General features: G+C 47.6%; 1 protein-coding gene across 6 annotated transcripts in view; it reads right to left on the bottom strand.

The window, feature by feature from the left end:
- The window catches only part of MTMR4 (myotubularin related protein 4), a 570,772-nt gene that overhangs the window by 60,412 nt on the left and 488,008 nt on the right, over positions 1 to 22,352 (bottom strand). For all 6 annotated transcript variants that reach the window (XM_069226856.1, XM_069226854.1, XM_069226857.1 and 3 more), the window contains one exon: positions 4,087 to 4,197. In XM_069226856.1, the coding sequence (XP_069082957.1) occupies positions 4,087 to 4,197 (111 nt within the window). The remainder of the gene's footprint in view (positions 1 to 4,086; positions 4,198 to 22,352) is intronic.

Genomic DNA, 22,352 nt, shown 5'->3' with positions numbered 1-22,352 from the left:
AACACTAGATGGCGGACTTATACAAAAGCATGTGTATCTCCAGCCACACATGCCATCGAACACAAACATTAGCAATGTATTAGGTCTCGCAGTTGCGAAAGTTAGAGGTACTGACGTTGAAAACATTTGTGTAAGGAAATGGCTCCCTGTTGCACTTACCCCCCACTTTTTCCCGGATACGGATGCTGACTTGACTGAGAAGTGTGCTGGGACCCTGCTAATCAGGCCCCAGCACCAGTGTTTTGACATAAAATGTACCATTGTTCCCACAATTGGCACACCCCTGGCACACAAATAAGTCCCTTGTAACAGGTACCAGTGGTACCAAGGGCGCTCTGACCAGGGAAGGTCCCTAAGGGCTGCAGCATATGTTGTGCCACCCTAAGGGACCCCTCACCTAACACATGCACACTACCATGGTAGACTGTGTGAGTTGGTGCGGAGAAAAAGTCAAAGTCGACATGGCCTCCCCCTCAGGATGCCATGTCCACAAAATACTGCCTGTGGCATAGGTAAGTCATCCCTCTAGCAGGCCTTACAGCCCTAGGGCAGGGTGCACTATACCACAGGTGAGGGCACAGCTGCATGAGCAATATGCCCCTACAGTGTCTAAGTCTATTCTTAGACATTGTAAGTACAGTGTGGCCATATTAAGTATATGGTCTGGGAGTTTGTCAAAAACAAACTCCACAGCTCCATAATGGCTACACTGAATACTGGGAGGTTTGGTATCAAACTTCTCAGAATAATAAACCAACACTGATGCCAGTGTTGGATTTATTAAAAATGCACACAGAGGGTTGTATTTTACCCAATCCTTCAGTGCAGGACTGACTGGTCTGTGCCAGCCTGCTGCTGAGAGACGAGTTTCTGACCCCCCTGGTGTGAGAGCCTTTGTGCTCTGAGGCCAGAAACAAAGTCTGCACTGGGTGGAGATGCTTAACACCTCCCCCCTGCAGGAACTGTAACACCTAGCAGTGAGCCTCAAAGGCTTAAGCTTCGTGTTACAATGCCCCAGGGCACTCCAGCTAGTGGAGATGCCCGCCCCCTGGACAAAGCCCCCACTTTTGGCAGCAAGTCCAGGGGAGATAATGAGAAAAACAAGGTGCCCCTAAGGTGTCCTGAGCTGAGGTGACCCCTGCCTTTAGAAATCCTCCATCTAGAATTGTCTCCAATTTCGAAAACCTGCTCTAGCGACGCATCCGACAGGGACCAGCGACCTCTGAAGCCTCAGAGGACTGCCCTGAGCTACAGGACCAAGAAACTTCTGTGAACAGCGGCCCTGTTCAAAACCAGCTACTTCTTTGCAACAAAGAAGCAACTTCCGAGGACTTCACTTTTCCCGCCGGAAGCGTGAGACTCTGCACCCGACGCCCCCGGCTCGATCTGCAGAAAACCAACCCCTCAGGGAGGACTCCCCGGCGACTGCGGGCCCGTGAGTAACCAGAGGGAACCCTATTGAGCCCCCACAGCGACGCCTGCAGAGAGAATACAGAGGCTCCCACTGACCGCGACTGCTTGTAACAAGGGACCAGACACCTGGAACCAACACTGCACCCGCAGCCCCCAGGACGTGAAGGAACCGAACCTCAGCACAGGAGTGAACCCCAGGCGACCCTCTGCCTTGCCCAGGTGGTGGCTGTCCCGAGAAGCCCCCCCTGTGCCTGCACCGCTAGTGAACCCCGGGTCCCTCCATTGAAACCTATACAAAACCCGACACCTGCTTTGCACACTGCACCCGGCGTCCCTGTGTCGCTGAGGGTGTGTTTTGTTTGCCTACTTGTGTGTCCCCCCCAGTGCTCTAACCCGTCCCCCCAGTGCTCTAACCCCCCCCCCCCCCCCCCCCCCGGTCTGCCCCCGAGGACGCAGGTACTTACCTGCTGGCAGACTGGAACCAGAGCACCCCTGTTCTCCATAGGCGCCTATGTGTTTTGGGCACCTCTTTGACCTCTGCACCTGACCAGCCCTGAGCTGCTGGTGTGGTAACTTTGGGGTTGCCTTTAACCCCCAACTGTGGGCTGCCTATGCCCCAGAACTGAGACTTGTAAGTGTTTTACTTACCTTCAAAACTAACCTTTACTTACCTCCCCCAGGAACTGTTTATTTTTTTCACTGTGTCCACTTTGAAAATAGCTTATTGACATTTTTGCAAAGACTGTATGTGATCTTGCTTTTATTCAAAGTTCCTAAAGTATTCAAGTGACGTACCTTACATTTAAAGTATTACTTGTAAATCCTGAACCTGTGGTTTTAAAAATAAACTAAGAAAATATGTTTTTCAATATAAAAACTTATTGGCCTGGAGTAGGTCTTTGAGTGTGTGTTCCTCATTTATTGCCTGTGTGTGTACAATAAATGCTTAACACTACCCTCTGATAAGCCTACTGCTCAACCACACTACCAGAAAATAGAGCATTAGAATTATCTACTTTTGCCACTATCTTACCTCTAAGGGGAACCCTTGGACTCTGTGCACACTATTTCTTACTTTGAAATAGTATATGCAGAGCCAACTTCCTACAATTTGTTTTTACTTTTTTCTTGTATGCAGTGGAATGCTGATATTTGCATAGCACTATTGCCATTCGTATTATCCTTGCGGCGCTGCAGGACCAGATAATAGGAAATGGGTTATAAGGGAGGGAAGACCAGCATAACATGCTGGCTGTGAAAAAAATATATAAGTAGCAACCTCCTGGAAAAAGCAAACACTTAGAGAATGCAAGATTAAGTAAAGCTTATGAAATGTAAGCAGGAGCAACATGTTTACGTTAATGTTTTTATGCATGTAATATGATGGCAGAAAAAAGCCTCCAACCTTTACTGTTGTATTGCGCAAAGGCAGGCAAAGGGTGCAGTACCACAGGCTGTCTCTAGGTGTCCCTTGGGACCTCTTTTAGCCACATAAGGTAATGCACCCTGCAATCTTGAATTCAACACATTCTCAATGACTTTCGGGCACCGTGATAAAAAATGAAGCGTGGTGCTCATTTTGCAAACAGCTTTACGATATGCATTCTGCTTATGAGGGAGGTAAGCCAAGAGTAATATGCTGCTTGAATAAGAAAAAAAAAAAAAAGTATGAGGTCGCACTATATGAAACTTCAAATAGTGTTGTAGGAAAGCTCCCTCTTTTTCAGATGGTTAACCCAACTTTTTTTTTCACTGGAATCCTGCTAACCAGGACCCAATGATTGTGCTCTCTCCCTCTAAATTTGATTGTTTAGGACTTTGCAAACCCCACAATTGGCATGTTGGTGCCCCCATATAAGTCCCTAGTAAATGGTACTTGGGTACCCAGGGCATTGAGGCACCAGGGGTTCCCCATGCAAAATGTATTGGCAGGGCTGCCATTGCAGCCTGCACGAGTAGGTGCATGCACCCGTTCACTACAGGTCACTGTCAGTCATCCCTATGGTAGGCCCTCCTGGCCCAGAGGGCAGGTACCTGTGTGTGAGGGCACTCCTGCATGAGCAGAGGTGCCCCTACGAACTCCAGCTCCATTACACTTGCCTTTGTAAGTGCGGGGAAGCCACTTTACCCGTGTACTGGCCACAGGGCCACTACCTGTGTCCAGTTACATAATGGTAAATCCGAACCTGGGCCCATTTGACATCAAACATATTGGAACCATACCCCAAGACTTTTACCAGTATTGGTTCTATGATCCCATGCACTTTGGGGGCTCCTTAGAGGACCCCCAGCATTGATCTCAACAGTCTTCTGGGGTTTTCTGGGAATCCCGCGTTTTTGTCTTCCAGGTCAACCAGGTGAAGGTAGGATCTTCCTCCAGACTCAAATTTGGTGCCTTCCAATTCTTCCACGAATGCCCAAGGACTATCACGCGAGGCTTGTATTCAGTTTGGGCATAATGAGTCCACCTTCAAGTTTAAATGTTTTTTGCATCAAAACACATGATAGACGAGAGACTTATTTCATTTCAGGCCCTTGGCAAACAAAGGTTGCAAACTCTAGGTATTTTCTACACTTTGGAATAAAACAATATTTTTAACAGCATACACAGTAGACAAAGCAAACAGTAAAAATGCACTAGGATACGATTCATACCACGCAATTAGAAATTACCTCTGTATCTTTTTTGTCCACTGGTTCCCAGCTTGCCTCAGAAAGTCTGTCTTCACTATGGTCAGAGAAGAAGTCCTCCGTGTCACTGCCATCAGACTCTTTAAGACAAGTCTACAGAGTGGGGAGAAGGGTAGCTATGAATTTCAACACAATCCTAAACAAATACAACCTAGAGGCAGAAAGTATGTGCCATAGGTTTCTCTAAATGCCCTAAGAGCCACAACTTTCCTAAGCAGGATCCAGTATATCAGACCAGAGAGTTGTTTTATATATGCATTAATTACAAATATTTAGGAAGTGTTAGCCTAGACTAGAGTGTAGCAAATCACTGTACTAATTACATTTTCTTAATTTACCTTTTACAATAGCTCACTGAAACCTTATATGTAATTCAATAATAAACAAATGAGTATTATCAGTGACACAGCATCAGAGCAAAAAGGTACTTACCTTCAGTAGTGCTCTTTCTGGTTAATACTCTATCTAACCATAGATTCCTCAGATTATAAATCCCCCTCAATCACTAGCCTGGATCATCTTCATCGATAGGTGCTGCCTTGCGAGACTGCGTCCCGTTGTTCACACCACGGATGTAGGGTCGGGTACCTTCAAGCGCCGACAATGTTTTTTGTTTTTCCTAATCTGTTATTGCATCACTGGACATGGAGCCCTTGAAAATCAACTTGTGCAAGTGCACAGATCTCTACCTTGAAATCTTACTAGTTAGGACTAGATGAGTCAGTTCCCCAGAATGGGGAGGAGGGTGGGTAGCTGAAGAATCTGTGGCTAGATACTGAAGGAGTGTTACTCAAGGTAATGAAAATGTCACTTACCCAGTGTACATCTGTTCGTGGCATTGGTCGCTGCAGATTCACATGTTGTGCACAGTCCGCCATCTGGTGTTGGGTCGGAGTGTTACAAGTTGTTTTTCTTCGAAGAAGTCTTTCGAGTCACGAGACCGAGGGACGACTCCTCTTTGCTTCCATTGCGCATGGGCGTCGGCTCCATCTTAGATTGTTTTCCCCGCAGAGGGTGAGGTAGGAGTTGTGTGTGTTAGTAATAGTGCCCATGCAATGGAATGAATAAGTATGTACAAATTAAGGTTAAGTAATATATATATATATATATATATACAAATGTACAAATGTTGAAGATAACTTCCAACGGCTACAGGCTCCCGGGGAGGTGGGTGGGCACATGTGAATCTGCAGCGACCAATGCCACGAACAGATGTACACTGGGTAAGTGACATTTTCAGTTCGATGGCATCTGTTGCTGCAGATACACATGTTGTGCATAGACTAGTAAGCAGTTATCTCCCCAAAAGCGGTGGCTCAGCCTGTAGGAGTGGAAGTAGTCTGAAACAAAGTTCTCAGTACGGCTTGACACACTGTGGCTTGTTGTGCGGATAGCACGTCTACACAGTAGTGTTTAGTAAATGTGTGTGGCGTGGACCATGTGGCTGCCTTACATATTTCGTGCATTGGAATATTTCCTAGGAATGCCATGGTAGCGCCTTTTTTTCTGGTTGAGTGTGCCCTTGGTGTAATGGGCAGTTGTCTCTTTGCTTTAAGATAGCAGGTTTGGATGCACTTAACTATCCATCTGGCTATACCTTGTTTTGATATTGGGTTTCCTGTATGAGGTTTTTGAAATGCAATAAACAGTTGTTTTGTTTTCCTAACCTCCTTTGTTCTGTCGATGTAGTACATTAGTGCTCTTTTGACATCTAATGTATGTAGTGCCCTTTCAGCTACTGAGTCTGGCTGTGGGAAGAACACTGGTAACTCTACCGTTTGATTTAAGTGGAACGGTGAAATAACCTTTGGTAGGAATTTAGGATTGGTTCTTAGTACAACCTTATTTTTGTGTATTTGGATAAAAGGTTCTTGTATTGTAAACGCCTGAATTTCACTTACTCTTCTTAGAGATGTGATGGCAATGAGAAATGCAACTTTCCAGGTTAAGAATTGTATTTCGCAAGAATGCATGGGTTCAAAAGGTGGTCCATGAGTCTTGTCAGGACGATGTTAAGGTTCCATGAAGGAACAGGTGGTGTTCTTGGTGGTATTATTCTTCTTAGGCCCTCCATAAATGCTTTAATGACGGGTATCCTAAACAGTGAAGTTGAATGGGTAATCTGCAGGTATGCAGATATTGCTGCAAGGTGTATTTTAATGGAAGAGAAGGCTAGATTTGACTTTTGTAAGTGTAGTAAGTATCCCACTACATCTTTTGGGGATGCGTGTAATGGATGAACTTGATTATTATGGCAGTAGCAAACAAACCTTTTCCATTTGCTTGCATAGCAGTGTCTAGTGGATGGTCTTCTAGCTTGTTTTATGACTTCCATACATTCTTGAGTGAGGTTTAAATGTCCGAATTCTAGGATTTCAGGAGCCAGATTGCTAGATTGAGCGATGCTGGGTTTGGATGCCTGATCTGCTGTTTGTGTTGTGTTAACAGATCTGGCCTGTTGGGTAACTTGACGTGTGGTACTACTGACAGGTCTAGTAGTGTTGTGTACCAAGGTTGTCTTGCCCATGTTGGTGCTATTAATATGAGTTTGAGTTTGTTTTGACTCAATTTGTTTACTAGATATGGAAGGAGAGGGAGAGGGGGAAAAGCGTATGCAAATTTCCCTGACCAGTTCATCCATAGGGCATTGCCTTGAGACTGTCTGTGTGGGTACCTGTATGCGAAGTTTTGGCATTTTGCGTTCTCTTTTGTTGCAAATAGGTCTATTTGCGGTGTACCCCAAAGTTTGAAGTAAGTGTTTAGGATTTGGGGGTGAATCTCCCATTCGTGGACCTGTTGGTGATCTCGAGAGAGATTGTCTGCTAGTTGATTTTGGATCCGTGGAATAAACTGTGCTATTAGGCGAATGTGGTTGTGAATTGCCCATTGCCATATCTTTTGTGCTAGGAGACATAGCTGTGTCGAGTGTGTTCCCCCTTGCTTGTTTAGGTAATACATTGTTGTCATGTTGTCTGTTTTGACAAGAACGTATTTGTGGGTTATGATGGGTTGAAATGCTTTTAGCGCCAGGAATACTGCTAGTAATTCGAGGTGATTTATATGCAGTTTTGTTTGATGTACGTCCCATTGTCCTTGGATGCTGTGGTGATCGAGGTGTGCTCCCCACCCTGTCATGGAAGCATCTGTTATTACGTATTGTGGCACTGGGTCTTGGAACGCCCGCCCTTTGTTTAAATTTGTACTGTTCCACCATAGAAGCGAGATGTATGTTTGGCGGTCTATCAACACCAGATCTAGAAGGTGACCCTGTGCATGTGACCATTGTGATGCTAGGCACTGTTGTAAGGGCCTCATGTGCAGTCTTGCGTTTGGGACAATGGCTATGCATGAGGACATCATGCCTAGGAGTTTTAGAACCACTTTTGCCTGTATTTTTAGTGTTGGATACATGGCTTGTATGACCTTGTGAAAATTTTGAACCCTTTGTGGACTCGGAGAGGCTAATCCTTTTGTTGTGTTGATTACCGCTCCTAAGTAGTGCTGTATTTTGCACGGCACAATGTGTGATTTTTTGTAGTTGAGGGAGAACCCGAGTTTGTAGAGGGTTTGTATGACATACTCTGTGTGTTGTGAACACTTTGTTAGCGAGTTGGTCTTGATTAGCCAATCGTCTAGATACGGGAATACGTGTATTTGCTGCCTTCTGATGTGTGCGGCTACTACTGCTAGGCATTTGGTAAATACTCTTGGTGCGGTCGTTATACCGAACGGTAAGACCTTGAATTGATAGTGTATTCCCTTGAATACAAACCTTAGGTATTTCCTGTGCGAAGGGTGTATCGGTATGTGGAAATACGCGTCTTTGAGATCTAAGGTTGTCATGTAATCTTGTTGCTTTAGCAGTGGTAATACCTCCTGTAGCGTGACCATGTGAAAGTGGTCTGATTTGATGTAGGTGTTTAGTATTCTGAGATCTAAGATTGGCCTCAGTGTTTTGTCCTTTTTGGGTATTAGAAAGTACAGTGAATAGACTCCTGTGTTTATTTCTGTACATGGTACCAGTTCTATTGCTTCTTTTTGCAGTAGTGCTTGAACTTCTATTTCTAGGAGGTCTAAATGCTGTTTTGAAATTTTTTGTGTTTTTGGTGGGATATTTGGAGGGATCTGTAGAAATTCTATGCAATAACCATGTTGGATAATTGCTAAGACCCAAGTGTCTGTTGTTATATCCACCCACGATTGATAAAACTGACTTAGTCTTCCCCCCACTGGTGTTATGTGGAGGGGTTGAGTGACTTGTAAGTCACTGTTTGGTTGTTGGGGTTTTGGGGCTTTGAAATTTTCCCCGGTTTCTCGGGAATTGTCCCCCTCTGTACTGGCCCCGAAAACCTCCCCTTTGGTACTGTCCCTGGTAGGTAGACGGTGTTGATTGTGAGGTGCTGGCTTGTGTGGCCTGACCCCGAAACCCCCATCTGAAGGTTGTTTTACGGAAGGTGCCGAAAGTGCCTCTGCTTTGCGGGGAGTAGAGCGCGCCCATGGCCTTGGCTGTGTCAGTGTCCTTTTTCAGCTTCTCAATCGCCGTGTCAACCTCTGGTCTGAACAATTGTTGTTCGTTGAACGGCATATTGAGTACTGCTTGCTGTATTTCTGGTTTAAAGCCAGACGTGCGTAACCATGCGTGCCTTCTGATGGTTACTGCAGTGTTTATTGTCCTTGCAGCTGTGTCCGCTGCATCCATAGAGGAGCGTATTTGGTTATTGGAGATGTTTTGTCCCTCCTCAACCACCTGTTTTGCCCGCTTTTGAAATTCTTTGGGTAGATGTTCGATGAGATGCTGCATCTCGTCCCAATGGGCTCTTTCATAACGCGCTAGGAGCGCCTGAGAGTTTGCGATGCGCCACTGGCTTGCAGCTTGTACAGCGACTCTTTTCCCAGCTGCGTCAAATTTTCGGCTTTCCTTATCAGGGGGTGGTGCATTGCCCGATGTGTGTGAATTGGCTCTTTTGCGAGCTGCTCCTACCACGACTGAGTCTGGTGGCAGTTGAGAGGTGATAAAAGCAGGGTCTGTGGGAGGTGCTTTATATTTTTTCTCTACCCTCGGAGTGATCGCTCTACTCTTGACAGGGTCTTTGAAGATTTGCTTCGCGTGCCTTAGCATTCCTGGAAGCATAGGCAGGCTTTGGTAGTTGCTATGGGTGGAGGAGAGGGTGTTAAAAAGGAAGTCATCCTCGACAGGTTCTGTGTGTAACGACACGTTGTGGAATTCTGCTGCCCTAGCTACCACCTGCGCATACGCTGTGCTGTCCTCGGGTGGTGAGGGCTTGGTAGGGTATGACTCTGGACTATTGTCTGACACTGGGGCGTCGTATAGGTCCCAAGCATCTTGGTCATCTTGGCTCATGGTGGTGTGAGCCGGTGAATGTGACGGAGTTTGTGCCGGTGATATCTGAGTTACAGGTGGAGGAGAGGGTGGCGGAGTTGCTTTCTTTGCCACCTTTGCTTGTGGTGTTAGTTGTTCAGTTTGGAACTCTAGTCTCCTTTTCCTCCTGATTGGTGGAAGAGTGCTAATCTTTCCTGTTCCACTCTGGATGAAGATCCTCTTTTGTGTATGGTCTACATCAGTAGTCTGTAACTCCTCTTCAAACCTGTGTTTACGCATTTGAGAGGACAATGATTGTTCCTCTGAATATGAGCCGGTAGTGGGTTCGGTTGCTGGTTGTTTTGGCACCGAAACTGTGTCTTTTTGTTTTCGGCTCCGAGGCGAATCTCTTCTTTTTCGGAGTCGAGCCTTCTCGGCGTCGATCATCCTCGGTGCCGCTGTCTCTGCGTCGAGCAGCGTCTGCTCCGCTTTCTCGGCGTCGATCTTTTTCGGCAACACTTTCTCGGTCCCGAGAATGTTGCGTGCCTGTGTCTCGACCCGAGTCGGACGTTCTGGGCACCAGTTCGGCCTTTTTCGGTGCCGATGGACGGTCACCTTTATGGGTTGAGCCATGGCCAGTTGGCAGTAGCGTCCCCTGGGCCTTGTCTGTTTTCTTGTGCTGTGTGCTTTTCGACGTCTTACTCACAGTTTCATCGACGTCGAATTCATCCGAGTCCGATTCATGGATGGAGAAGGCTTCCTCCTCTTCTCCTTGTTCCTCGAACTCTCGGTGTTCTGTCGGCGTGGACGCCATCTGTAATCTTCTGGCTCGACGGTCACGGAGCGTTTTTCGGGACTGGAACGCACGACAGGCCTCACAAGTTTCTTCTTTGTGCTCGGGTGACAGGCACAAGTTACAGACCAAATGTTGGTCTGTATATGGATATTTATTGTGGCATTTAGGACAGAATCGGAACGGGGTCCGTTCCATCGGTGTCGATGTTACACACGGTCGGGCCGACCAGGCCCCGACGGGGGATCGAAATTACCCCGAAGGGCTACCGGAGCTCTTCACGATTCGGTGTCGATTCTAACTATCCCGATCCCGAGCGAAACAATACCGACGTAGTTTTTCGAAGTTTTGACTATCTTTCCGTCCCGAAACCCGGAGCGAAAAGGAACACGTCCGAACCCGAGGGCGGAAAAAAAACAATCTAAGATGGAGCCGACGCCCATGCGCAATGGAAGCAAAGAGGAGGAGTCCCTCGGTCTCGTGACTCGAAAGACTTCTTCGAAGAAAAACAACTTGTAACACTCCGACCCAACACCAGATGGCGGACTGTGCACAACATGTGTATCTGCAGCAACAGATGCCATCGAACATACAGTTTTCTGCTGAATGCTTCTAACCGCAGATGCCTCACATTGTAAATAGTTACTAAAGCTGTAACCTCTCCAAGTGGTGGGCCTGTGAAATGGCTCAGGCAAGGAAATCCTGCAGGACATACAGGCAAAGTGCCCCTACCCGCCAGACACAGATATCCAGGCAGTTATGCTTCATTAATGTATGGACTGACACCCATGTAGCAGCCTGGTATATGACCAAGACTGGCACAACACATGCTAGACCAGTGGTAGCAGCATTCGCCCTGAAGGAATGAGCAGTTTCATCACCAGCCTATAACAGATCTTGATACACAAAACAATCATCTGGAAATGATGCTTTTCTATAATGCTTTCCCCATTTTCGCCCCCCAAAAAAGGGCAGAAGAGCTGATCGTCCACCCAATGTTCCATGGTGCAATCAATGTATAAGCTCCAAGCCCTGTTGGGGTCAAGACGGTAGAGTCGTTATTCCAACTTAGATGGATGATGAGGGGCAAAGAAAGCTGATAGGGTGATAGATTGCCCTATTTAGAAGAGTGTTACAACCTTCAATAGAAAGGCAGCTTTTTTCTAAGAACCAGCTTGCCTAGGGTACAAAAACTGGCATGTGGCTGCAGGACAAACAGGTCTTGTGATTCGCTCATGAGATCATTCGGAGTCAGAAAGATGCAATATACTATTGAGACTAATATAAATGACACTTGTCTCGTTGCTGAGTGGGAGGCTTTCATTAGAAACGTGGCATTTCAGATGTATGGATATCAGTATCTTCTCTGAAAAATACATTTTTGATTTTATGGTATCTTAAATCGATCCTAGATAATGAGTAGACTGCACAGGATGTTGGTTTTTTGTGTCTGACATGCAGCCCTAAGCGACAGAGAAGAGGTAGTTATTTAATAATGTTGAAAAGCTTGTTGGTGCGTTGTAGCTTTGATGACCGAGTTGCCTAGATGCTGATAGATTGAGATCTTGAGTTTCCTCAGATATGCGGAGACCCAAGCCATGCACTCTGAAAAGGTTCTCAGAGCGGAGTTGAGGCTGAAAGGAAGCCTTTGTACTGGTTGTTGTAGACCATTAACCTCAGGAATTTGCAGTGCTTTCTGCCTCTTGGTATATGAAAGCATGCACCCTGAAGAACTATGGAGCATAGTAAATTCCCTTGATAGATCTGAGGGTTAGTGTGGTGTAACATTCGGATTGTATATTCCTCTCTCCATATGTATCTTTTATAACTTTCAGATCTAGGATGTGTATGATTTAGTTGTTCTGAATCTTGTTTTTTTTTTTTTTTAAATAAAAATTAACAGGAATAAATTTCCATTCATGGGAAACGGGTACAGGCTCAACTGCCTACTCTTGCAGAAGAACATTGACTTCTTGTTGAAGTATTTCTATATGCTGATTTGATGTTTTTGGTGGTAGTGTGAGTAATAGAAGGAGGGAAAGTAGAGGCTCCCCTTTTTCTGGCTGACCAGATTGGTGACCACCTCTCCTTTTCGTTGTTGGAAAGGCCTTTGCTGCTGCGGTTGGTGTCCTTAAAGCCAATGAGGGGGTTAAACTCTCCAAGGTTATCATTGTTTATAAGATCATTAAGACTCTTTCTTCTCCTTACGTTTCTCCAGAACAGCTTTTAGGGTCTCCATCTCTGTTTTCATCCAAACTATCTCACTGTACAACTGCCAAACAGAGTTGGACGAGAGAAACATAGATTGATAATGCTCTGCTGAGACTCCTGTTTAAGAGCTGTCAATCAAAGCCAGAAATGTCTTCTTCAGGCTAATCCAAGGCAATAACCGTGTGCTATAAAGATGAGTTGGCAACATCACTGATCACTTGATTAGACACCATCACGCCCTCATTCATTTGAATAAAATCCTCTCTGCAATCTCATGGCAGATTATCCACAAATTGCTGGAAAGGGGTGGGTGTGAGTAGTCTCAAACACTGGTCGTACTGCCCAAGGAGGGTAACTGATCTTGCAGATTTCATAACTAACACCTGTACTGTAGGAAAAGACCTCTTTTTGACATGTTTACCCCTCACATTTTGTCTGGTATCTGATTTGATTTAGAGTGAAAGTACACTTGGTTCCTGTTAACTAGGTCCCCAGTGCCAGATCTCTTTCCCAGAACTGCAGTTTTTTACCCCCCATTTGGCAAAACCTTTACCACCCTCTGTAAGTCCCTGGTAAAAGTTATCTCTGGTAACTGGGCCCTGGGGTACGTAAAAAGGTCCCTAAGGGCTGCAGCACAAACTGTGCCATCCTAAGGGACCCCTCACCAAGCACATGACAGGCTGCATGTCGTGGTGCAGACAAAAGTGAAAACACAACACGGCATACAGCCAGCGTGCCTTGTCCCCTAACACTGCATGCAATTTATGTAAGTCACCCCTCTAATGGGCCTTACAGCCCTAAGGCAGGGTGAAATATTTTACATGCTGGGGTAGATCTGCACAAGCAGATATGCCTCTATTATGTCCTTGTTAATTCTCAGACATAGTAAGTGACCAAGGAAGTCATTTTGAATGCATGTGCTGGACACTGATCAATAAGAGTTCCCCACCTACACGATGACTTCACTGTAGAAAGGGATGTTTGGTATCAAACATCTCATATTGGTGAACCCACACGGATACCAGATTTACCAATACATGCACCTAGAGGGCACCTTAGAGGGGCCCCCTAAAACCCTACCAGCCTCTGGTGTGCTCGCTGACCAGTTTCTGCCAGTCTGCCACCGACACACTGTTCTGGACCCCTAGGGCGAGAGCCTTCTGCTCTCAGGAGGCCCAGAGCCTGTCCAGAAAGGGGGTGTAACACCCCCTTTCACATGATGACCTCCTGATTAGCCTTCCTAAGGCGTCAAGAGTCAAAGGGCTTACACCGTTGAAATGCAAATCAAGCTCCCCACACACGAGAGGAAGTCAACCCCCCCCACCCCCACCCCCTGCCCAAAGCCCATTTGGCACCTGGACAGGCAGAAAAAGTAGATAGCAAGGTACCACCCCAGGGCTATCTCCACCCCCTAAGGTGGGCTACTGCGAGGTGGACACAATTTTTAAGTAGCAGCCATCTTGGTGATGGCATACTTCGGAATTCTGGGACAGGGCTGAGCCCACAGGTCATACAGGGAGCGCAGTGACCCCAAGGGTAGGTAGCACATTGGCTCCTACCCCACACACCCCTAAATTCAATATTTAGGGGAGCCCCAGGCACCAGATCCCTGCTGACCTGAGGAAGGAGAACACTCCAGAGACGAAAAAGGCAAGAATTGAAGATCTGTGACGGACTCTGCGGTAGCCCTGCCAACCTGCCTGTGGACTTTGTCAATTGCAAGAAAGACGCCTCATCCTCCAAGCGGCTGAAACTTCCAAAAGCCCAGGAAAGACTGCCAGCCTTGAAACCAGCACAAGAACTCCTGTGGAATAGAGGAGCTAATCCCCTGTATCCTTACAGGCACCCAAAAGCCGCTGAAGAGGACTTTGGACCGCCAAAACCGCTGCCGGACAGCACCACTGCATCCAAGCCTCCCAGCCCGTGCTAAAGTAGGCCAACAGTACCACCTTTTTCCCAGCCTTTCCAGAAAGAAAGCCCATTGTGGGTTTCGCCACTATGACTTTTACATCGACACCTGCTGCCTCTCTCTGTGCAGGCCCCCCTCACCCAGACGGTCCACTGCACCTATACACCCCGGACCGAGGAGAAGACCACACTGATGTCTCTGAATCCCCTAAGCTCGTGAGACTCGAGTCCACTTGTTGGTACACCTGGATTGGTTCTCCAGTACAAGCCTGCAGCCTGAACTGTAAATCCCCCTCCACTGCGACCGCTACCAGGGACAGACACCAAACGGTTCAAAAACCCTCTGCAACCGGACACGCCAGAACAAGGAGAAGAGGACCACTGGTGTAAATACGCCCCGAAGCATCGCAAGACCTAAGCCCACTCGGTGGATCACCCAAACAGGATGCCCAAGTCCTAGCCTGCGGTCTCTTTTCACATTGACCTATCTCCACAGGAACACACTGGGAACTCAATGCTGTTTTGCACTCTGTTCCTGGGCCGCCCCTGTGCCGAGGAGGGTGTTCTGTGGGTGCTGCCTTCGTCCTTGCCCAATACTCACCTTAACCCCAGGAGACTGGTCTTCTAAGTCGCTGTACTCTACCTGTTTGCAGAACGTATATTTCCTCCCATAGGATATGTAGGAAGTTGGCTCTGTATATGCTATCTCAAAGTGAGAGATAGTGTGCACAGAGTCCAAGGGTTCCGCTTAGAGGTTGATAGTGGCAAAATTAGATAATACCAATGCTCTATTTTGTGTTAGTGTGGTCGAGCAGCAGGCTTCTCAGAGGGTAGTGTTAAGCATTTGTTGTACACGCATAGGCAATAAATGAGAACACACACTCAAAGACTTTACTCCAGGTCAATAGTTTTTATATATAAAAATTAGATTTTCTTAATTTATTGTAGAACCACAAGATTCAAGATTTGAGATAAGTACATAAAATGCTAGGTACTTCACATAGGTAAGTATGGAACTTTGAATTAAAGCAGTAGTACATACAGTATACGTTAAAATGGCAATAAGCTATTTTAAAAGTGTACACAGTGCAAAAATCAACATTTCCTGAGGGAAATAAGTATGGTTAAGTTTCTCAGGTAAGTAAAGCACTTACACAGCCAATCTCCTGGGCATAGGCAACCCACTGTTGGGGGTTAAAACCAACCCCAAAGTCACCGCACCAGCAACACAGGGCCGGTCAGGTGCAGAGGTCAAAGGAGGGCCCAAAACACACAGGCACCTATGGAGAACAGGGGTGCCCCGGTTCCAGTCTGCTAGTCCTCAGGGAGCAGACCAGGGGGGTTTTGTAGAGCACTAGGTCGGGGTGTCACAAGCAGGCATACAAAATACATCCTCAGCAGCACAGGGGCGGTCGGGTGCAGTGTGCAAAGTAGGTGTCGGGTTTTAGGTTGAAATCAATGGAGAGACCCAGGGTCACTCTGGCAAGGCCGGTAGGGCACAGGGGGGCTTCTCGGGCCAGCCACCGACCGGGCAAGGATGAGGGCCGCCTGCTGGTCCCTCCTGCACTGGTTTTTGGTTTCTCTCGGGCCTGGGGGCTGCAGGTGCAGTGCTTCTTCGGGGCGTCAGGTTCTTTGTTACGGGTTAGTCGCGGTCAGGGGAGAGACTCTGGATTCTCTCTGCAGGTGACTCTGTGGGGGTGCAGGGAGATCGTCTCAGGGTGTCCACGTCGTGGAAGTCGCCTGGGGGTCCTCTCTGCAGTGTTTGTTCTTCTGGACACGAGCCGGGGGCATTGGGTGCAGAGTTTTGGGGACTCACACTTCTGGAGTGAGGCTGGAGTCCCATTAAAGATGGTTGTTTCTTTGTTGGTTGAACAGAGCCGCTGTCCTCTGGAGTTTCTTGGTCCTTTGGGTGCAGGGCAGTCTACATGGAGAGACTCTTTTTGGAGGAGATTCAAAGGAGGTAAAAAGCAGAAATTAAAGAAGTTGAGTTGTTGCCGACTACTGGCAAGGATTCTGGATATTCTGAATCTGACTTTGGAGGATGGTTTCTCACCTTCATTTTTCTGATTCTATTAGCAGATTTAGAAATGGAAAATGCTGATTCTGTTTCGCTGGATGTCTAATTCACTCTCAACGACTTGGTTTCTTTCAATGTCAGTGTTTCAACATCAAATGACACCTTCTCTTATATATCGACCCAGTCCTCGACAGTCAGCAGGTTGCCATTGTTCCTTGCCTCGAAGTCAAACTGGAATGTCATCTTTCTAGTCTTCTCTATATTTTGTATCTCCCCCTCAGAGTCCTCAGAGAGTGGAGGCAGAACCGTTGAAGAAGACTGACCCTGCCCTCCCTCATATAACCCCCTTCAGATAGTGCCTTGTACTGTCTGCACAGTTCCTCAGGGTATGCCTGGAAACTGTCTTACAGTATTGACATGACAAAGTATATACAGATCATGAGGATCTGATTTTGACTTTTCTGTCACAGCCAGATTACTTGTCAAAAAATGGCATTTTATTTGCTTAAATCCTAATTTTGGATTAAGAAAATGACAGAGAAACACTCTAGGCACCCAAAGACATAGTGAAACTAGTTAGATTCCAAACTGTAAAGAGTGAGTATAAAAAAGCCAAAAAAGGCTAAGCTCAGTACTCCAAAATCCTGTTAGAGGAGCCTAAAAAACATCTCGGGTAACTTCCATCTGCTGGGCATGATAGGATACTAGAGGGCTGCGAGTCAAAGTTGCTGTGTTAGTTGTTTATACTAGCATAGCTGTGGCCCGTGTCTACATTGATCTATTTCTTCTCCATTTCCTTTGAAAAAAAATGTATGAATGAGACATATAAGGGAAGATTTTCTAGATTTTTCTTATATTAAGTTTTTAAAGTAAATGATTGCCCAATAAAACCTATTTTATAGGCTGCTAAAAAAAAGAAAAAAAAGAAATAAAAAAAAGACAAAAAATACGTATACATTAACATGTGAACTCTGTAGGAAAGTACCCTCTTTTTGGCATTGTTACACCCCTCCCCCCCTTTGCCTGCTATCAGTATGCTTAGACCGTTTTCACTGCGATCCTGCTAACCAAGACCTCAGTGATTGTGCACTCTCATTCTAAATTTGGTTCCCTAGGATTTGTGCACCCCACATTTGGCCTACTGGTGCCCCCTTATAAGTCCCTAGTATATGGTACTTGGGTACCCAGGGCATTGGGGCACCAGGGGTTCCCCGTGGGCTGCAGCATGTATTGTGCCACCCATGGCAAGTGTCTCTGCAGGTCTGCCACTCCAGACTGCGTGAAAATGTGCATGCACCCTTTCACCACAAGTCACTGCACCAGGTCAGTGTAAGTCACCTGTATGGTAGGCCCTCCTAGCCCAGAGGGCTAAGTGCAGGTCCCTGTGTGTGAGGGCACTCCTGTTGAGCAGAGGTGCCCATGCGAACTCCAGTTCTATTGCACTCGATTTCTTAAGTGTGGGGACACCAATTACCTTTACTTTTTACCAGCTTCACAATGGTAACTCCGAAGCTCTGCATGTTTGATATCAAACATGTCGGAATCATACTCTAATACTGTTGCCAGTATTGGCTGTATGATTTCATGCACTCTGGGGGTTCCTTAGAGGAACCCTGCCCCCAATATTGCTCCTACCCATCTTCTAGGGTTTCCTTATGCAGCCCGCGCTTCTGCCACCCCTCAGACAGGCTTCTGTGAACCTGCTGCTTCACCAGCTCAAATAGGGGAAGGCAGAACAAAGGAATTCCTGTGGGAGAGGGAGGTAACACCCTCTCTTGGAAATAGGTGTTACAAGGCTTAGGAGGGGTAGCCTCCTTAAGCCACCGGTTTAATTTGAAGGGCACATTTGGTGCCCTCCTTGCATAAATCAGTTTGCACCAGCCCAGGGTCACCCGGTCTCTGCTCTAGCACAAAATTGGACAAAGGAAAGGGGAGTGACCACTTCCCTGTCCATCACCACCACAAGGGTGGTGCACAGAGCTCCTCCAGGTGGCCCCTTGACTTAGCCATCTTAAATCCACAACACACCACCACCCACAACGGATCCCCCACCGCAATTGGAACAAGGTCACCGAAGACCATCTCATCGCACCCCTCTCCCAGAACCCACTCATCGATATCACAGACACTGATGCATCTGCCCGCAACTTCATGCAATGGATCGACACCTGTGCCAACTCTCTCGCCCGATCAAGAATCTCTCCAACAGATGCACCGACAGAAGGGCCTTCTGGTTTACCACTGACCTCCTTGAATCTAAGCAAACCTACTGCAGACTTGAAAGAAAGTGGCACCAAGAGCAGACTCTGGACAACCACACAGCCTTCAAAAACGCCATCCACACACACCGCCAACTCATCTGAACCGCGAAGAGAACCGCCTTCAAAGACCGAATCAACAACAACGCACACAGCCACAAGGAGCTCTTCAACATTGTGAAGGAACTCTCCCAACCCCAGCTCCAACAACATCCCGCCATCTCAAGACCTCTGCGCTTCCCTAGCCTCCTACTTCCACCGCAAAACCCTCCCCCGCACCCCCAACAACCACCAACACCACAGATTCACCTCCAACCAACCTCCTGCTCTCCTGGACCCCCATCAACGACACCATCGAAATCATGAACACCATCCACTCCGGCTCACCATCTGACCCCTGGCCTCACCACATCCTCAGCAAAGCAAGCTCCGTCATCGCACCCCAACTACGGAAGATCATTAACAGCTCTTTTGAGTCCGCCACCTTCCCTCAGAGCTGGAAACACGCTGAGATCAACGCCCTCCTCAAAAAACCCAAGGCGGACCCAAAGAACCTCAAGAACTTTTGCCCTATCTTCCTGCTCCCTTTCCCAGCAATAGTAATCGAGAAGGCGGTCAGACAACTAACACGCTTCCTTGAGGAGAACTGCACCCTGGACCCTTCCCAATCCGGATTCCGCAGCAACCACAGTACCGAAACTCCCCTCATCGCCGCCACAGACGACATCAGAACCATACTGGACAACAGCGAAACCACAGCCCTCATCCTCCTGGACCTCTCGGCCGTGTTCAACACTGTCTGCCACCACACCCTACGCTCACGCCTCAGCAATGCAGGAATCCGCGACAGAGTCCTGGACTGGGTCACCTCCTTTCTCACGGCAGAACCCAGAGAATCCGCATCCCCCCATTCCGCTCGGAGGCCACCGAAATCATCTGCGGTGTACACACCAGGGTTCGTCCCTCAGCCTGAGGCTCTTCAACGTCTACATGGCCCGGCTCGCTAACACCGCCCGATCCCACAACCTCAACATCATCTCATACGCCAATGACACCCAGCTGATGCTCGCCTTCACCAAGGACTCAGCCAAGATCAACCGCCACGAAGGAATGAAGGCCATCGCCGAATGGATGAAAAACAGCTGCCTCAAACTCAATTCCGACAAGACGGAAGTCCTCATCTTTGGCTTCACTCACTCCGCATGGGATGACTCCTGGTGGCCTGCCTCTCTCTGAGTCACTCCGACTCCCACCGACCACGCACGCAACCTAGGATTCATCTTGGATTCCTAATTATCCATGACTCAGCAAGTCAACACAATCGCCTCCTCCTGCTTCAACACCCTCCGCATGCTCTGAAAGATCTACAAATGGATCCCCACCGAAACCAGAAGAACAGTCACACAAGCAGCAAACTGGACTACGGCAATGCCCTCTACGCAGGAACCACAGCCAAACTCCAGAAGAGGCTGCAAGAACGCCTCCGCACGCCTCATCCTGGACATCCCCCGCCACTGCACTGGCTTCCAGTCAACAAGAGAATCACCTTTAAACTCCTCACCCACGCTCACAAAGCACTGTATAACACCAGACCAGAATACCTCAACAGGCGGCTCTCCTTCTACACCCCAACCCGGCATCTCCACTCCACCGCCCTCGCCCTCACAACCATTCCACACGTCCATAGAACTACAAACGGCGGCTGATCATTCTCACACCTCGCCACAAAGACGTGGAACAATCCTCCCACCCCCCTTCGTCACACCAAAGACCGCCTTACCTTCAGGAAACGTCTCAAGACCTGGGTGTTCGAGCAGTAGCAGCCCCCCTCCCAAAAACCACCTCAGCGCCTTGAGACCCTCACGGGTGAGTAGTGCGCTTTACACATTTCGGATTGATTGATTTCCAAGATGGGCAGAGGCCTCTGGGAGCATCTGAGTTGCCAGGACAGGCTGGTGACATCACAGCCCCTTTCTGCTAAGTGGTCACCCTGCTAGATGACCGATCCCCCTTCCTGAGCTATTTAGGGTGGGTCCTCAGATTAGATATGCAAGACTCCACCACGAGTCCTCTTTACTTCAACTTCTGGCCACCGGAACCGCAAATGGACTCTTCAGGAACCGACAAGGCTGCAACTCCGGCGACGACTTCGCTTTGCAACATTGTTTCTCTGACTCCTTTCAGCAACTGCAACATTTCCCAGGCTGTGCATCATCTTGGAAAGTGGGAATTCAGCCTGCACCAAGAAGCAAGAAGGAATCTCCCTTGGAATGAAGGAGTCACTCCAATGCATACGCAGGCACCTACAGCAACGACGTTCGGCTGTGTGAATCTGCCCTCCACTGGAACTGCGTGGATCCTCTATCACAGGTGGTGGTCTGGAGTGGTCCACTTGGTCCTCTCTGCCAGCTGCCCAACTCTTGCAGCTACCAGTGCTTGTTGTCTACTGCTCCATGGGATCTTCAGGCTCCAAGTAGCCCCAGCCCGAGCACTTCTTCTTGCCAAGAGCAGTCTCCTCTCTGATGCCCCAGCGACGTGGGACTCTTCAAGTATGCTACCTGGGCCTCACTGTGCCTGCTGCCAGTGGGTTGCCTGTGTGGGCTGCAACTGCTGCTGTTGGCTCTCTCGGCTGTTGAGGGTCACCCCCCGGACTCCCCCTGCAAGGGTCGAGTCACCTGGGCCTTGCTGGTCCACTTCAGCCTTGCAAATCTTCTTTTGCTCCTCTTGCATTTGCCAAGGCTTGGTGGTGGTTATCCAACACCACTGACAAGTGCAACCTGACAAATACCGTGGGACACAATATGCACAGCTCCAAGGACTCCTCTTCAGGTCCTGGGCTCCACAGCTGGTCTTTCCAGTTTACCCTGGTTCTTCATCCACACAAGGGTGGGAAGTAGCTCCTGCCTCCACTGGACACTCCATCCTGGACTGGACTCTGTCCCTTCTGTTGCAGGACCTCTTCTTTCAGAATCCATTTCTGGTTTCTCCTAGACAGATCCTGTTCTTGCATAATCTTTTTTTTAAGTCCTCCTGTTAGTCCTTAGGAAAACCAGGTACTTACCTCTGCTCTGCTGGTCGCTGGGGGTCATTCAGGTACTCCCCTCTAGGTGTTTCTAGATCTTCCAACTCCACATCCTTGGGTGGTGGACTATCTTGCATTTCACTTTTAGTATATGGTTCCCATAGGGCCCTTGCTATTTTTACTAAGTATTGCCAATGCTTTTTTGTTTCCATGCTAATTTCTGATTGCTATTGTGTATATAACTAGTGCGTACTTACATCTAGTTGGGGGGGTGGGTGCCTATAAGTAATCTAGTGTTGTGTTACTATAACAAAGTACCTTTATTTTGGTAAAACTGTGTGGTTCTTTCATGTGTGATAAGTTGCTGTGTGACTACAGTGGTATTGCATATGCTTTGCATGTCTCCTAGATAAGTCTTGGCTGCTCATCCACAGCTACCTCTAGAGAGCCATGGCTTCCTAGACACTGCCTACATACACTAACAGGGGTTGCCAGGACCTTGTATAAGGTGCCAACACCATAGTTGTCCACCATACATGAGGTCACTTCCTACAGTCTCCCCGAAGTAAGGCGAATTTGTACACTTATGATTAATTAAATGGAGAATTTATACTAGTTTTTTGTCATGTTCGAGGCTCATTGTTTAAGTTGCCTGTGGTGTTAAGGGTTTTGCAAGGTTTGCAAAATAGGTTTGCTAATGTTTTGTTTGTTGTTCTATT

This window comes from Pleurodeles waltl, chromosome 3_2, assembly GCF_031143425.1.
Source record: "Pleurodeles waltl isolate 20211129_DDA chromosome 3_2, aPleWal1.hap1.20221129, whole genome shotgun sequence".
In the NCBI taxonomy this organism is placed as follows: Eukaryota; Metazoa; Chordata; class Amphibia; order Caudata; family Salamandridae; genus Pleurodeles; species Pleurodeles waltl.
Note: the sequence above shows the minus strand (reverse complement) of the source record. Positions and strands in the feature narration are given on the sequence as shown.